This window comes from Mirounga angustirostris, unplaced genomic scaffold, assembly GCF_029215605.1.
Source record: "Mirounga angustirostris isolate CCGP_5_RB_7025 unplaced genomic scaffold, mMirAng1.0.hap1 SCAF_2, whole genome shotgun sequence".
NCBI classification, from domain to species: Eukaryota; Metazoa; Chordata; class Mammalia; order Carnivora; family Phocidae; genus Mirounga; species Mirounga angustirostris.
The window spans coordinates 187897870-187915838 of record NW_026991710.1 but is presented as its reverse complement, the minus strand read 5'-3'; the positions used below and the strand labels follow the sequence as shown (position 1 = coordinate 187915838).

The following is a 17969-nucleotide window of genomic DNA, read 5'->3' as shown; positions in this document are numbered from 1 at the left end:
AGTGTCTTCTTTTTAAAACTCCTTATCACATTATTTTCATTTGCACAAAAAGCACTTACACATTTGGAATAAACATCAAACATAATTGTCAACATTTTTACTGGTTTATTATAGCAAAGATGAAAAGAAAATTAAGGCGTTCATTACTATGAAATCATTTGTCAGAATCAGGGTGATTTATTCAGTTTAATTTTTGTGAAACTGCCTAGGTATTAAATGGAACTTTTTTTCATGTTTGTGAAAATTTAATGTACGTTAAAATATTCACAACTTTGATATCTGGACATATGTTTAGCATGTGTATTTATGAAAATATTTTTATTCTGTCAAAGTTTGAAGATGAGTTGGTTTGTAATAGGTTCATAAACTCTTATTTAGGGCTATGTTTTATTTTACAGGCTTCTGTAACATACCCCAATCCTGATCCATTAGAAACACAAACAGGCGTTCTTGACTTTTATGGACAAAGATCATGGCGACAAGGAATACTAAGTAAATAATTTTTCCCTCCTCCCTTTTCTCTCAACCTCAGAAGGCACAGATTGCTATCACAGTTTTTCCATTGGCTACATAGGCTGTAACAAATTATGTTGAGGTAAAAATGTGTGTTTTTTAAACATCTTTTTATTTTTTAATTAATTAATTAATTTTAATTTTTTTTTTTTTTTTAAGATTTTATTTATTTGACAGAGAGAGAGACAGCCAGAAAGGGAACACAAGCAGGGGGAGTGGGAGAAGGAGAAGCAGGCTTCCCGCGGAGCAGGGAGCCTGATGTGAGGCTCGATCCCAGGGCCCCGGGATCATGACCTGAGCCGAAGGCAGACACTTAACGACTGAACCACCCAGGCACCACTAAACATCTTTTTAAAGATTCCGCAGTTCTTTAGTTTTTAGGATGTTTTGTTTGTATCACTACATCTTAGAATAACTGGTAATTAAACATGAGTGTGATTAAAACATTTGGACATCTCTTGTCTTAAATGACACAATTAACCAACCACTTTGGTCTATTTAAATATTTTAATTCCGGTTAACTTTGACAATTTATTATGTTAGATCTTTTAAAACAGTATTAACTTGTATCACCTTAGAAATTTCTCTACATCTTTTTTGGGTTTGATAAACACTTAATTTCAGCAATTTCTGTGACAATCAAACCTTAATTGTTAAGAAATTATTTACTTTAATTTCCAGAAAGTATATTCTATATTGAGAATGATGTTGGTATTATTCTTCAGGTGGTTGATGCCACTAGGCAAGAGAATGCTGAGTTCAATAATGTTCTCTTCAGAACTGAGATCACAGAGAAGTTGCCATGCCAATAAAGCAGCTCTTAGAATCTTTAAAATTCTAGAATGTTTAAGAATCTGAAATACATTATATTTAAGTAAAGGATTCAAGGAGTGCACACATCCAATGTTCATGTGAAGGATTTATGTTAAATGAGCTATCTAAAATGGGTTGCGTCTTATCTTACACAGGTTTTGATCTTTCTGATCCTGAAAAAGAGAAGGTGGGAATTCTTGCCATTCAGCTGAAGGAGAGAAGTGTTGTTCACTCTGTAAGTTTGTTGTTGTTTTTTTCCCCCAACAGAAACTATTTTTTGCAGTATTCAAGGAATACCTGAGATTATTTTTATTGGAATGTTTCACACTTTCTCTCATCTAACAGGAAATAATAATAACTCTTCTGAGCAATGCTGTTGCACAATTTAAGAAGTATAAATGTCCAAGAATGAAAAGTCATCTAAGTATGTATTCATAATATGCCACAGTTTCATGCAACTTTGAATAATTTAGAATTATGTACATAAGATCTTTTTCCCTTTACAGTGGTTCAAATGGGAGAGGAGTATTATTATGCAAAGGATTATACCAAAGCTTTGAAGTGAGTCCTGTTCCCCATTTATTTTTATAAGTAATCTGATTATCTTACAGCAAAATGAGAATAGAAATGTGTTTTGAAGGATTTATTATTTCCATACTTATTTCTGTTTCTATGAAACTCCATTTCTGCGGTATTTTTTTCAAGTACTCTCTGCTGGTACAGTCGTTCTCAAAGTCTTAGGAAACCACGTTTAGCTAAACGTGAAATTACCTGTTAAACTATTTCAGTAAGTGTTTCTGACGTGTATATAAAATGAGTCAAGCATGTTATCTCCTCCAAGAAGTCTTCAGGGCCTTTCTTGTGAAGCTGTTTGAGCGTGTCTGATGACATCTTGCCTTCCGTCAGGTTGCTGGATTACGTGATGTGTGATTATCGGAGTGAAGGATGGTGGACCCTGCTCACGTCCATATTGACTACAGCTCTGAAGTGCTCTTACCTCATGGCCCAATTAAAAGATTACATTACTTACTCCCTAGAACTCCTTGGAAGAGGTAACTTGGTGTTCTTTCAGTAAAATTCCGAATCTTTAAAATTATGTAGCATCTTTAAGCTTCTTAAAACTGAAAGAATAATTCTCGAGTCTTTGACCGTAATTTCACCCTGTGTAGATTGGTTTGCCAAGTGAAGGGACTCATACTTTCATGGAACTTACTATAGTCGAGGTGTCGTGATAGTTGAGAAGAACAAAATTCTTCTTCCTTCCTTTTTTTTTTTTTTTTAAAATATGTCATGAAATGATTTTTCCCATCAAGTTCAAATGCAAGTATCTAGAGCATTGGGGCTCACGTAGGAAGCTGTGTTGTTGTACGTTGTCTGGAATTGTGCTTAGCCGTCTTAGAAGAGGTATTTATTCTGTAGTATTTTAATACCTTCCGTGGGGGTAGTCACTTTACTGGCCCGTCTTACAGTGACAGTTTTTTTCCTACTTCCTTCATGTTAGCTTCAACTCTGAAAGATGACCAGAAATCTCGGATCGAAAAGAACCTCATAAACGTTCTGATGGTAAGTCGGAGTTCTTTCTATAAAATGCACCCTGGGGATATCTAGACCTGCATCTATGTATTTTTATTACTAGCTGAAGGAACTGTACTCTGTGTTGGTGCAGAATGAGAGTCCTGATCCGGAACCCGACTGTGATGTCTTAGCCGTGAAAACAGCTCAGAAGCTGTGGTCGGACCGAGTCTCCCTGGCCGGCAGCAATGTCTTCACGATAGGGGTGCAGGACTTCGTGCCATTCGGTGGGTAGCCAGCGCCTGTAGTGTTATTTCAGAGAAATCATCCTTTTTGCTACGAAATGAACAGACATGGAACTATAAATACAAAAGTCAAAGAAAGAATGTTCAAAATATGTCATCCTGCAGATGAAATTGTGATTTTTTTTCTTTCTCCCCATTGACTTAGAAAGATTTTCAAAATTTTAAATCCTTAGCTTATGTATTAAAATTTACTTTGTTCGTTTGTAGTTTAAGTGTGATTTGAAATACATTTGAAAAGACTGTCTTTTAAAAAGCTTATTCTGTAATGCCTAGACAGGTATTTTGAAATAAGTTAAAAATAACAAAATGATTTTTTTCCCTTTAAACTCCTATGTTAGTTACGTTTCAGGAGCAACTGTGTTTTTAGAATTAAAGGTGGTTTTGAAGTTATACTTCTTGAAATTTGTTTTGTTTTTTTTTTTGAAAATGAGCTACATTTATGTGTGTTGAAATGCTTTAAGGGCAAAATGCAGTAAGACTATCCAGGGTAGATGTTTCCTTCCTGAAGAGTGAGTGTGGATCAGAGAATCATGGGTGTGTGTCTTGAGGGTCCTGTAGTGTGTGACTCTCTTTGTTTTATTTCTAGTACAATGCAAAGCCAAGTTTCACGCCCCGAGTTTTCATGTTGATGTTCCTGTGCGGTTTGATATCTATCTGAAGGCTGACTGTCCACATCCCATTCGGTTTTCCAAGCTCTGTGTCAGCTTTAATAATCAGGTAACAGTACCTCTTACTGTGTTTTTACCATGTGTGTATCTTACTGTAGCTTGCATTAAATTAGATGAAATGAACTTAGTGAATTCTAGGTCTTAATGGTTGCATAGTAACAAATGGACTTCGGTAAAGTCTATTTGAAAATAAGTGGATCAGCTTCTGTACTAGCCATTCAAGTTTTACACTTTTCCCTCTCTGTTTTGTTTTTATTCCATTCTATGAAATGTAGGAACTTTTATTTTTTGTAATATATGACTTGAATTTCAAATGAGGTCTATCAAATATAATCTAATTTTCAGAATCATTTGTTTTACATTCTAACACTGGTATTAGTTTTTTTATGATAAAACTGTTAAATATTTGATGTTAAAGAAATTGAAGTGGAATAGATGGATATAAAATGAAAAGTGTGTGCCCTCCGATTTCATTACCTGGAAGTCATCACTATTAACTTCCTGAGCAGTTGCGACGTTTTCTGTGTATGCACATAGAAGCAGCTTTTTCTTTCTGCGGAACTGGAATTATATACATCTGTACATTTCTTTCATGTATTAGAGTGTTGTCAAGTACTTGATTACATTCCAGATATTTCAGTTACAAGCTTATTTCAGAGATAATTATCTTCTGGTCACCCAGAAAGTATATTGAGCCGTTAACCAGCAAGCATTTAACCAGCAAGTATTTTTAGCATCGTGGTGAACCTCAAAGCATTTAGCATATGTCAGAAATGGAAGCATTCTGGGGGCAGGGACCAGGACTGACCCACAAATTGCCCTAGTAGGTAGTGAGGACTAAGTTATATGATAGCTAGAAATACAGTTAGAGTAGGCATGCCAAAGAAAAGGGAGGAGGTTTCCAGGATAAAGAGGAAATGAAGATACTGTAAAGCGATGAAAAAGGAGGAACATGTTTGGCAAGAGGAAATGCCCAACGGAAGCAGAAATGTACATTCTGGGTTTGTGGGTGGCGGGGACCCAGCCTCCCAAGAGCAGAGAGGCTGCGAGCCGGGCCAGGCGGACACGAGGCTGCGTGGCTTGAAGGAGCTTGAAGAGTTCAGCAGGGATCGGCTCGTAGGAGAAGTATTTGAAGATTTATTTATCCATTCATTTATGCATGTTCTATTTATTGGATGGTGGTAAAGAAAGAGCTTTACTTATCTTAATGGTTTTTTTGGTTTTTTTTTTTTGACTCTTCACAACTGAGAAATAACCCTGGAATAGGATCGGTTGATGGACCAGGGTCACCTGAAGATCAGTGTGTTTTATTCAACTTTGAACCATTACCCAATGATTCCTTCTGATTAGTTTGAAAGTTTTAAAGCAAGAGCATGATATTTAGAATTTAAGAAACTTTACTCCAGTGATGAAATAGAGTGAAAGAAACACTCTTATGGAAACCAACCAGAGCGTCTTTATGTGAACCCAAGTACTAAAGTGTGACGATCTGCATCAGGATGGTAGGGGTGGCAATGGGAAGAAAGGGCTACGAGAGGCATTTACCAATAGAGAAGTCGGGATTGCTGAGTGTTGGCTGTAGAAGATAGAGAAGGGGGATAGGATGAATAAAGGACCGCCCCCCCTCCCCCCACCAATAACTACTTGTTTATTCTATAGTGTACCTACAACATGATGATTCGAAACATACATATATTGCAAAATGGTGATCACAGTAAGGTTCCTTAATATCCATCACCTCACATACTTACCTTTTTTTTGTGGTGGGAACATGTAGGATCTACTCTCTTAGCAACTTTTGAGTATATAATACAGTTTGATTAATTATAGTTGCATGCTGCACATTAGATCCCCAGAGCTTTTTTGTCTCATGACTGCAAGTTTGTGTCCTTGGCTCGGCATCTCCCATTTTCCCCACCCCTTGGCATCCACCATTTTACTGTTTCTATGGGTTATAGATTCCACATGTAAGTGAGATCACTCAGTAGTATGACAGGGGATTTTGTACGTGATGTTACTTCTTCTTGGATTGGTCGTCCCTCTTCTTGCAATTCCTTCTCATGTTTTATGCCCTTAAAAGCCTCACTTCCTCAGGCACACCTTCCCTGCCTACCTCATCGATTTTCTTAGCCATAACCCACCATAGTACTTATCACAGCTGTGCTTTCACTTTGTATGGTTTTTTGGTAAATTATTTTCTTTATTAAAATATAAGCTCTCCTAGGACAGATAATTTTTTTTTGCTCAACTATGAAATTTTTTTTGGAAATATTTTAAATCTGGAATTAGAGGATAAATAGATTCTTTTTTTACTTTTCTTATATCCTACTATCCCATTTCTTTCTCCCCTCTTTTCTTAACAACTTCTATAATTAAAAACTAATTTAAAATGTTAATATAAAATGTAAAGCAATTAGTTTTTAAAGTTAGATTATATTCTGCATATGTGTTATTTGAAATCCAAGATACAAATCATAAGAAAAAAAGTAGTACTTAGGTTTCAGAAGCATGGAATAGAAATGAAAATTAGAGGGAAAGTATTTAACTTAACTAATGAGAATTTTCTGTGAAGATAATTCATTTGCTAGGATAGAAGGTGGCTCTTGGAAAGTCCTTGAATGGATGAAAATGGTGATTGCCTAGATGTACACAGGAAGGATGTCTCCCTTTATTCATCTGTAAGGAATGTGCCCTTCTGGGACGGTAGATGTACATCCAGTTTGGGACATGCTAAATTTGAGTGGTCATGGAATTCTCCTCTAGACAGTTGTGGATATGAACTTTCAGCCAAGGAAATAGGACAGAATTAGTTTTTAATGTGGGAAATATTAGCATAGAGGTGTGGAATATATAGAAATGAACAAACTTTGCAATGAAATAAACATAAAGGGAAAAGAACTGAAAGCCAAGGAATGAAGCCTGTGGAGCCTCTGAATTAAGGGGACAAGAAGAAGAAAAAAAAGCTCTTTGAGGGAAAAACAGGAAGTAGTCAGGAAGGATGATATTTTAGGGTCACAGAAACCAAGTAAAAAGAAAGCCCTTTAAGAAAAGGGGATGATAGACAGTAGCATCCAATGAAACAAAGAGTAAATCTTTGTTTCTCCCCAGGAAAGGGATGTGTAAATGTTTGCAGACATCACCTTGTACACGGTGAACTGTCTTTACCTTGTGGTAGCTCGGAGAGGATGAGCTTCCATTGGGCATAAGCTACTTCTCATTAATCACCCTTCATGAGGCTTTAGTTTTCAAGCAGTTAAACTTACCTCACTCCAAATCATTTGGTGTTCAGTGTCAGCAAAGCATACGACATTTGATGTTTATAAACTGTGACCCTTGCTCTGACCTCTTTTACAGGAGTATAACCAGTTCTGTGTAATCGAAGAAGCAACCAAAGCAAGTGAAGTTTTAGAAAATTTGACTCAGGGAAAGATGTGCTTAGTTCCTGGTAAAACAAGGAAGTTTTTATTTAAATTTGTTGCAAAAACTGAAGACGTGGGAAAGAAAATTGAGGTTAGTTATGAAATTTGTTTAAAACATACTTTAAGTGACAAAAGTATATGTGTATGTCAGAAAAAATTTCAGATAGTACACAAGTTTGTTGAGTAAAAAATTAACATCATCCACTTGGACTTTGCAAGGGCAGTCATTCATGGTTTGGTGGGTTTTCTTTTATTGAGACTAATCTATACATAATATTCTATCGTTGATTTTTTTCACTTACCAGTGGACATTAGGCATCATTTCCTGTTAGTACATAAGACCAACCTCATTTTTGATGGCTACATAATCAGTTAAAGACTTTTAAACAAAATATATCTATTAAGTACTGTAGCAATTATATTTTGTATAATATGACATAATTCAGGCTAGAGAGCTATATCATTTTGATGTTTAAACATTTCTGATTGCATTTTTTTAAAGAAAAAAATGAAGACATACATATTTTAAAGGATTCATTTAATATTCATAATTAAAATCCCTTTTAGAAATACATGGTGAAAATACTATTTTTATTGAGGATAAACTCTGAACCAAACTACATGGGTTTAAATTCCGCCTCTCCAGCTTACTAGCGTGTGGCCCTGGCCAGTTACTTGACCTCTTTGTATCTCAGTTTACTCATCTGTAAAGTGGGGATAATAATGGTACCTACCTCTTAGTGTTTCGTGAGGATTAAATCAGTTAGTTGATGTAGATTGCTTGGAATAGTGATTAATACACAGTAAGCTTTCATTAAGTGCTTGTTTTCTATGGCTTGAAAACCATGGTGATATTTGGCTGATCCAAACTTAGGACCATTTCTAAGATAGAAACTTAAGACTGTACTACCAGTATTCCCATAACACTTTCTGTGAACCTGTCCATTTTATTACTAACCAAAATCCAGAGTTTTTTGCTTATTCACTAAAAAAAAAATTCTTTATGATTTTGACTAAATCCCTAATTACATATTTTATTTTTGCAAGGTACCTAAGGAAGCTTACCAGATGGAAATCATAATTAATAACACTATTTTGAGTACATTTGTTAATGGATTTAGTTGAAAGGGACATTTATTCAGTTAATAATATTATAGATGTCTTCGGGAAAAGTATGTTTGGAATTAGGAATTAGGTTATGAGTATGCTAATGGTCGTCAAACCATTGATGTATTTCACTCAGCAACCACTAACTGAGCATCTGTTACGTCAGGTTCTTATCTCCATTTAAAGGTGAACCTAGTCAGTGTCACAGCTAATAGATGACCAGGACAACTGTCCCAGCAGGTGTTCTGACCTCATCACCCTGTGGGTCTCTAGAGGAACTCGACAGACCAGCAGTCACTATGTCATTTGTCGTGAGGGGATGGTGGCAAGTATGAGGTGGCATTTCTGACAGCCCTCCATCTTTCAGATTACTTCAGTAGATCTGGTTCTGGGCCACGAGACGGGAAGATGTGTGGTTTTAAATTGGCAAGGAGGAGGAGGGGACGCCGCTTCCTCCCAAGAAGCCTTGCAGGCCTCGCGTTCTTTCAAAAGACGGCCTAAGCTCCCTGACAGTGAACTTCACTGGGACAGCATAGTCATTCAGGCAAGCACGATGTACGTCCACCTCGCTAGGCAGATCGTGGAAGGCCATCTTGTTTCTTCTAAATACTTTGAATAACTTGTTTTCTTAAGAATTGGTTACTCGGCTAAGGTTTTTTTTTCCCCCAAAGGATCATCTCCAGAGTTCCAAACATTTCTGTGCATCTGCGACATGACCCTCCTGCCCTGACCAATGAAATGTATTGTTTGGTTGTGACCGTTGAGTCCCACGAGAAGACCCGAATCAGAGACGTGAAGCTCACCGCTGGTTTAAAACCCGGTAAACATTCCTTTTTAAAAACTGGTCAATGTTCATTCAACATAAAATAAATATCAGTGGTGTCAACTACAGGAAGTGTATTTAAAATATGGTTATGAAGTAGTTATGAAATGGTCTGTGCAGTATGAATTGTTAGGATAAAGTTTGAATTCTCTGTATTTAAAACACCGATATTAACACTTTTAGGACAGGATGCCAATTTAACTCAGAAAACGCACGTGTCTCTTCATGGAACAGAACTGTGTGATGAGTCCTACCCGGCTTTACTCACTGACATTCCTGTGGGAGACTTACATCCGGGGGAACAGGTGAACCTTGGTCAACTACGATGGGAGAGGAAATCAACTAGACTGCAGTTTTAAATACGTAGTGAGTCTTAGATAGTTCTAGAGCATTTTAACAGCATATCCTGAGACTAAAAATGGGATTTAACTAATGCACATTTTATACACATTTTACATATTTAAATGTGTAAAATGTTGTAAGCAGTTTTTATACGAGTGATTTTAGAGCAAATGACCCTAATACGGAGAACTAGTTGCCTTGATAAAATACCTAAATAACATTAAGTGTGTAACTTAGTGGAATAACCCCTCAGGCAGCTTTTATTTCCGAACTAAACACAAACAATCTTGGGAAGTTGCCAATGATAGTAAGAACAGGTGGAATAGTAATGATCCCACTCTTATACTGAGGCAGGAACAGCCTGTAAAAAGTGTTCAAGAATTTAGTCAGTTGGTACAATAAACTTTTAAAAGGTGGGGAACATTATCCTAGAGTATGTGTCAGGAGGAAATCTCTGAATTATTAAAGTACTTTTATTTTGTTACAGCTGGAAAAAATGTTATACGTTCGCTGTGGAACAGTGGGTTCAAGAATGTTTCTCGTGTATGTTTCTTACCTGATCAATACAACTATTGAAGACAAAGAAATTGTTTGCAAGTGTCACAAGGTAGAATTTTTCATAGCTACTTCAGGAAGGATCCTGGGTGGAGTGTTCCCTATTTTGTGTTTCTTAGTTTACCTGTAACAAGATGAGCAGCTTAGGTGCTTGTAATCTATAACAATTTTTTTTTTTAATTTACAAATTTTAAACATTTCTTGTTTTTTTTCAATCATTTATAACATTATAAATGATATACTATGGCTGTCATTGCTCAAACTTCAGAAAATTGGCCTCCATGGCTTTTCGTATGGTCAGGGGATTTGGGATCTTTTGCAAAAAGTTTGAGACTCTAAACCTGTATGTTTCCTTATAAAATCACACATTGGACAACATCTGTAAGTTATACACTGAAGATTTTGGAGGATGGGAGGTCTCCCTTTATGAAATCTTTGTTCTGTTAGAAAGGACTATGGAAATTGTTGCTGCTAAGTTCAGACAGAGGGTAGGAATAAGGCCAGCGTGGTCAGAGTCGGTCACTTGGAGGCCACTGCTGTCACCTTGTTGGTGTATTTTTTTTTTTTTTATAAATTTTTTTTTTATTTAAAGATTTTTATTTATTTATTTGAGAGAGAGAGAATGAGAGAGAGCACATGAGAGGGGGGAGGGTCAGAGGGAGAAGCAGACTCCCTGCTGAGCAGGGAGCCCGATGCGGGACTCGATCCAGGGACTCCAGGATCATGACCTGAGCTGAAGGCAGTCGCTTAACCAACTGAGCCACCCAGGCGCCCCTGGTGTATTTTCTCTTGGTCTCTTCTCTATTTACAGCAGTTTGGGGGAGCCATGTTTTTGTCTAGATTTAACCATATTGTCTGTAATTGCTTGTATCTTCTTTTAGTAATGGGAAATCACGATATCTACTGTCTTGTTAGTTTTACCTGTGTTGTTTTGGCCTGTTCTCGGGAAGTGGGCCCTCAGCCAGCAGAGGAGAAGGCCAGTCAGTTTGGCCATTTGTAGGAAGGTTATAGCGCAGATTCTGGGCCATCGGCTGTTTCGTGAGTCCGTGAGAGGCAACCCCATCCTAAGAGAGTTAGAAGTATGTCCCAAGTGGAAGGAGGGAAGGCACTGAATATATCAAAGACTTCACCTAGCCCGATGCACTGGGATGAATCCTGGGGGGTGGAGGAGGAGGTGAGAGTGCCAGTCTCAGCGTGGCCTCCTAACCTGGTGCTCAGGCTAGCCACGGAAACCTCTGGCCTCCATTTCCTCATCTCCAAAACAAGAACAGTACTGTTCTGTGCAGCTTTAGAGTCCTCAGCCTTGGATGTCATTTCTACTTCAGATAATGAAGCTTCTAGTAGACTTGGAACATACCTTTTTATTTATTTATTTATTTATTTTTAATTTTTTTAAAAGATTTTATTTATTTATTTGAGACAGAGAGAATGAGAGAGAGAGAGAGCACATGAGAGGGAGGAGGGTCAGAGGGAGAAGCAGACCCCCTGCCGAGCAGGGAGCCCGATGCGGGACTCGATCCAGGGACTCCAGGATCATGACCTGAGCCGAAGGCAGTCGCTTAACCAACTGAGCCACCCAGGCGCCCGGAACATACCTTTTTAAAATAATTGTCTGCTCTGTAGTAATGATCCCGGAATCACACTACAGTGGTGTGCAGTGCTCTCTTCTCCTCAGGACGTGATATTACTGAGGTGCATGCCACTTGTTCTTCTTTTTTTTTTTTTTTTGATTTTTTTTTTATTCTTATGTTAATCCCCATACATTACATCATTAGTTCTAGATGAAGTGTTCCATGATTCATTGTTTGTGCATAACACCCAGTGCTCCATGCAGAATGTGCCCTCCTCAATACCCACCACCAGGCTAACCCATCCTCCCACCCCCCTCCCCTCTAGAACCCTCAGTTTGTTTTTCAGAGTCCGTCGTCTCTCATGGTTCGTCCACCCCTCCGATTTCCCCGCTTCATTCTTCCCCTCCTGCTACCTTCTTCTTCTTTTTTTCTTAACATATATTGCATTATTTGTTTCAGAGGTACAGATCTGAGATTCAACAGTCTTGCACAATTCACAGCGCTTACCAGAGCACATACCCTCCCCAGTGTCTATCACCCAGCCACCCCATCCCTCCCACCCACCCTCCACTCCAGCAACACTCAGTTTGTTTCCTGCAATTAAGAATTCCTCATATCAGTGAGATCATATGATACATGTCTTTCTCTGATTGACTTATTTCGCTCAGCATAATCCCCTCCAGTTCCATCCACGTCGTTGCAAATGGCAAGATCTCATTCCTTTTGATGGCTGCATAATATTCCATTGTATATATATACCACCTCTTCTTTATCCATTCATCTGTCGATGGACATCTTGGCTCTTTCCACAGTTTGGCTATTGTGGACATTGCTGCTATAAACATCGGGGTGCACGTACCCCTTCGGATCCCTACTTTTGTATCTTTGGGGTAAATACCCAATAGTGCAATTGCTGGATCATATGGTAGCTCTATTTTCAACTTTTTGAGGAACCTCCATACAGTTTTCCAGAGTGGCTGCACCAGCTTGCATTCCCACCAACAGTGTAGGAGGGTTCCCCTTTCTTCGCATCCCTGCCAACATCTGTCGTTTCCTAACTTGTTAATTTTAGCCATTCTGACTTGTGTGAGGTGGTATCTCATTGAGGTTTTGATTTGGATTTCCCTGATGCTGAGCGATATTGAGCACTTTTTCATGTGTCTGTTGGCCATTTGGATGTCTTCTTTGGAAAAATGTCTGTTCATGTCTTCTGCCCATTTCTTGATTGGATTCTTTGTTCTTTGGGTGTTGAGTTTGATGAGTTCTTTATAGATTTTGGATACTAGCCCTTTATCTGATATGTCATTTGCAAATATCTTCTCCCATTCTGTCGGTTGTCTTTTGGTTTTGTTGACTGTTTCCTTTGCTTTGCAAAAGCTTTTTATCTTGATGAAGTCCCAATAGTTCATTTTTGCCCTTGCTTCCCTTGCCTTTGGCGATGTTTCTAGGAAGAAGTTGCTTCGGCTGAGGTCAAAGAGGTTGTTGCCTGTGTTCTCCTTTAGGATTTTGATGGACTCCTGTCTCACATTGAGGTCTTTCAACCATTTGGAGTCTATTTTTGTGTGTGATGTAAGGAAATGGTCCAGTTTCATTCTTCTGCATGCATGCCACTTGTTCTTAATCCCCTTCCCCTATTTCTGTCATCCCCTCACCGCCCCCCTTCTGGTAACCAGCAGTATGTTCTCTATAGTTAAGAGTCTTTTGGTTTGTCTCTTCCTTTTTATTTGTTTTGTTTCTTAAATTCCACACATGAGTGAAATCATATGGTATTTGTCTTTCTCTGACTGACTTATTTCACCTAGCATCACACTCTCTCGCTCCATCCGTGTCATTGCAAATGGCAAGATTTCATGCTTTTTGATGACTTAATAGTGTGCCACCGTGTGGGTGTAGGTGTACCTCTCATCTTTTTTATCCATTCATCTGTTGATGGACATTTGGTTTGCTTCCACAACTTGGCTGTTGTAAATAATGCAGTAAACCTAGGGATGCATATATCCTTTTGAATTCGTGTTTTCGTATTCTTTGGGTACATACTCAATAGTGGAATTACTGGATCGCACGGTAATTCAATTTTTAATTTTTTGAGGAACCTCCATACTGTTGTCCACAGAAAATGTCATCTGCCCATTTTTTCAATTGGATTATTTGATTTTTTTTTTTGGTGTTAGGTTGTGTAAGTACTTTATATATTTTGGATACTAACCCTTTATTGGATATGTCATTTGCAGACATTTTCTCCTATTCAGTAGGTTGCCTTTTAGTTTTTTAAAGAAGCTATTTATTCTTCTATCAGCCAGTCCATTCCCAAGGTAAGCTTTTAAGGGACACTAATTCTGAGGGACAGAAATAGATGTTACACAAAAGAATGAATTGGTCAAATATGTTCGGTTAAAAGGTATTAAACAGATATTTGGACTTCAGGGCTTAGCACAGCATTGAATTTGCTAATGTGTGTTGAGAATTTCACAACAGGCTGTGTTGGTTATCTTTCAAAATCATTTTACTAAGAAGCGCTTTTCTCATGGAATGTCTGTCTTACAGGTCCTAGTGTTACTTGCAAGACATTTTGGAAATTTAAATGTAATTTCTTTTCCCTTCACTGGATTAAATCTCATTTTTACCTGCATGTGTGTCTGCTTCGTAGGCCATGTGGAAATTTAAAGTAGGCCACATTGAAGCTACTCACTGAGTTGCTTCTTCATTTCCATATATCTTTTCGGTGGGGGAATATTGAGGCCCTAGGCTTTAGATCATGGAACCCCTGCATCCGTTTTCAACCATCAATATCCTACTTACTGCACGTTCTTAAAAAGTTAGCTTGATGGTATTGAGAGGAAGTATTTGAAGCATATAATAATAATAAACATGGTTTAGGCATTCCACTGGTCCTGCATATGCATCGTCTCACTTCATTGTCAACAGCCCTGTGAGGATCATGGAGCTGAGACTCAGAGATCATGTCCCCTCCCCACGGTCACCTCACTGTGCCCAGAGTCCTCAGGGTTATAAGTATGTGTCCTCAAGGATTAAAACCCACATCTACCTGGCATTTGTACAGCCTTGAGTTTTTAATCAACGTGACTTTTTTTTTTTTAAAGGGTTCTCACCAATGGGATGGGTGGTTTGGTTCCAAAGCCATAGTAACCCCATTGTTTAGTGAATAGACTCAGGGAAGAGACGTAGCACGTTGGTTAAGAGTACAAGCTTAAGGGTGAAATCTGCCTTTGTCACTTACTAGCTATGTATGACCACTTCATCTTAAAATGATGAGTATAGGGGCGCCTGGGTGGCTCAGTCAGTTAAGCGTCTGCCTTCAGCTCAGGTCGTGATCTCAGGGTCCTGGGATCGAGTCTCGTGTCGGGCTCCCTGCTCAGCGGGGAGTCTGCTTCTCCTTCTCCCTCTGCCCTGTCCCCCCCGACCACTGCGTGTGTGCGCATGCCCGTGTGCGCGCCCCTGCACACGCGTGCGAGCTCTCTTTTCCTCTCTCTCAAATAAATAAATGAAGTCTTAAATCCTTAAAAAAAATGGCAAGTATAATGGCATCTTTCCTTGAGTTATTACGAACATTACATAATGCTTGTATAGTGATTACAGCACTGTCATATTTTATTATTGTTACTATCATTATTATTAGTCATCTTGTGTTGAGTCAAGGCAAAGAATTTAGACAAAAAGAAGACTCAGATTCTAGGCTTTGCGCCGCTAGCTTTGTGGGCTGAGGCCAATCATTTAACCTTCCTTAACCTCTGGTTCCTCTTCTGTAAAATGGTGACAGTGCCTGTCTTGCTCACTTTTACTAGATCCTGAGATAATTAATGTGTTAGAAAGCACTTTGCCATGTGAACTGTTATAAAACCATAAGATAATTTATTAGAAATAGCGGTCTGGTCTCTCTACATAGGTTTTTACAAATACTATCTGAGGGGAAGATCCTAGTTTCTTAATATATAAATTGAGATTATTTATTATCAGTTACAGATTGTGTCTTATACACCTTCTATTTTTAAAACTATTTTTAAGTTTAGAAAAGCCATTGAATGTGCCCTTTAAATTTTCTTGCAGGATGAAACTGTAACTATAGAAACTGTCTTTCCATTTGATGTTGCGGTTAAATTTGTCTCTACAAAGGTATGTTCCTGTGAAGCATTTTGGAAATCATTTCAGTTATAGAAATTAACAGAAAAAGAAAATGGATTACTGTAGTTCCAGACAGACCTTTTGTCTTCATTTGTGACAGTTTGAACACCTGGAAAGGGTCTATGCAGACATCCCCTTTCTATTGATGACCGACCTTTTAAGTGCCTCACCTTGGGCCCTCACTATTGTATCCAGTGAGCTCCAGCTTGCTCCTTCTATGGCTCCTGTGGATCAGCTAGAGTCCCAAGTGGACAAAGGTGAGAATGTGGATCATCCCACTTAATTAGAAGACAATGTGTGTGTGTGTGTGTGTGTAGGTTACCAGTGTAAGAGTTAGCTTTTTGCTAAGGGACGGTAATTGAGACTGACACTCACTAAAGTGAATAAATTTAGAATTAAGGTAGAATTAGTATCACTTACAGTTTGCTTGAGTATACCTTATTTTAAAAGATAAGATTTTTGCTACTATAAGGAAGTTACTCTTTGAAAAATGTACTTGACAATAAAATATTTTTTCATACTTGGATTTTTTATAGATTATTTTTTTCTTATTAATTTTTAATTATTTACTATTATGTATAACTTGAAATGGTAAAAGATGATTATTGAAAAAACTTGGGGGAAATATAAAAGAGTAGACAATACGTTTTCTAAATCAGCTAAAACAGTACAGAGAAGAGATTTAAACCCAGGATATTACTTTTCTGGTGCATCATACTTTGGGCTTGTATACTTCTTGAGCTGTTAGGGAGAAAAAAAATGAGTTTGAATGTTAACCCAAGCAAAATTGTGCTCAGCTATATTATAATGGTAAATATTATATGCAAAAAAATCATGATATACTCTTAAAACCAAATATAAATGAGTCATTTGCTCTATTTGTTTATCTATCTACTACTGGACATCAGTGTTACAAGTCATATAGTTGATTTGCAATACAGATTAAAATTAGCTGAGTAGTTTTAGAATTCCAGTGTATTTTTTTGCATCTGGCCTATAAATAAGTTTTAATATCTATCAATAAATAATCAACAGATATTTATCAAGTTCACTGTATGGCACCATGCTAGGTTCTCAAGACACCAAAAGAGCAAGCAGGCTTTATAGTCACTTATGTGCATTTTAGGAAAGTCATCATAAAGGAGGATAGGTAAAATAGGTAGGCAAACGGACAGACAGATAGATAAAATCAAACATGTCCCTAAACCTCTCTGTTTAAATGCTACAAATAGGTCCCACAGTCTGTGAAGTAATAATAATAAAAAACCCATTTCTGCTTTCAGAATGCCTTCATAAGTTTTGTTTTTCTGTCTTTGGAAACTTGGTTTTCTCCTGTGGTTTTGGAAGTCATTGCCTCTGGTTCTACTTTGTTTCTGTGTCCTCTTCCTTTACTCCTCCCTGTGCCAACTTGGAACAATCACGAGATTTAGAGTCACACTGAACGAGATTCAGTTCTTAGTCCTACTGCTTGCTCTTTTGTTATGTTGGACTGTTCATTGGGTTTTATCATTTCTCAGAGTTAAAGAAGATCACGTGTATGAGATAGTCTGGATGAGATAATCTATATGAAAATCTCAGCCCAGTGCTTACCTCCTTACAGCTCAACACAAGCTAGTTATTTGTCCATTCTTTGCTGACTCCTTTTCTTGCCCCTTCAATGTTGGTCATTTCCAGGATCCTGACTTTGGCTCCCTTACTTTTTCTACAAGTCCTCACCTGCCACGCAACCTTGGGCCGCCTGCATTCTGCGGTCCAGCTAGAGGAATCTGTGCGCGCTTGTTTCCAGCGAGGGCCCACGGACACAAACTAGATGCCCTCCATGCGTGCACATCCAGCCCAGCCCCACGTTCTGCCTTCTCCATGTGTCTTGAATCCAGAGACTGTCACCATCTCTCCTCTGGCCTTCAGGAATACCTCCTTAGCTGGTTTCCTCTTTGCCATTCTCTCCCCTACTCTGCCTTTCCTATTGCTGCCAGAGTTTGATTTCTCAAGAAACTATTCTGAGCTTGTTATTCCCACTTAAAAAGCTTCATGACATTCCAGATCTTTCCCAGCGCAGCTTCCCTTTCCAGCTTCTTCTGCACCACCCTCTCTTCTTCCCCTTCCTCTTTCCCAGACTTCGACCAAGCCAAACTTTACAGTCAGCAAACATCGCCTCCCTCTGGTTTTGAACATGGTAGTACCTTGGCCCAAAACCCTTT

General features: G+C 38.2%; 1 protein-coding gene across 4 annotated transcripts in view; it reads left to right on the top strand.

Annotated features, from left to right (window-relative positions):
- TRAPPC11 (trafficking protein particle complex subunit 11) overlaps window positions 1–17969 on the top strand; it is a 48175-nt gene that overhangs the window by 16596 nt on the left and 13610 nt on the right. For 2 of the 4 annotated variants that reach the window (XM_045879622.3, XM_054508558.2), the window contains 15 exons: window positions 399–492; window positions 1482–1561; window positions 1672–1750; window positions 1833–1887; window positions 2233–2378; window positions 2828–2889; window positions 2963–3125; window positions 3730–3860; window positions 7166–7321; window positions 8705–8892; window positions 9009–9157; window positions 9344–9465; window positions 9990–10109; window positions 15694–15759; window positions 15869–16025. In XM_045879622.3, the coding sequence (XP_045735578.1) occupies window positions 399–492; window positions 1482–1561; window positions 1672–1750; window positions 1833–1887; window positions 2233–2378; window positions 2828–2889; window positions 2963–3125; window positions 3730–3860; window positions 7166–7321; window positions 8705–8892; window positions 9009–9157; window positions 9344–9465; window positions 9990–10109; window positions 15694–15759; window positions 15869–16025 (1768 nt within the window). The remainder of the gene's footprint in view (window positions 1–398; window positions 493–1481; window positions 1562–1671; window positions 1751–1832; window positions 1888–2232; window positions 2379–2827; window positions 2890–2962; window positions 3126–3729; window positions 3861–7165; window positions 7322–8704; window positions 8893–9008; window positions 9158–9343; window positions 9466–9989; window positions 10110–15693; window positions 15760–15868; window positions 16026–17969) is intronic. The other 2 variants (XM_045879623.3, XM_045879624.3) reach the window with 2 other exon arrangements.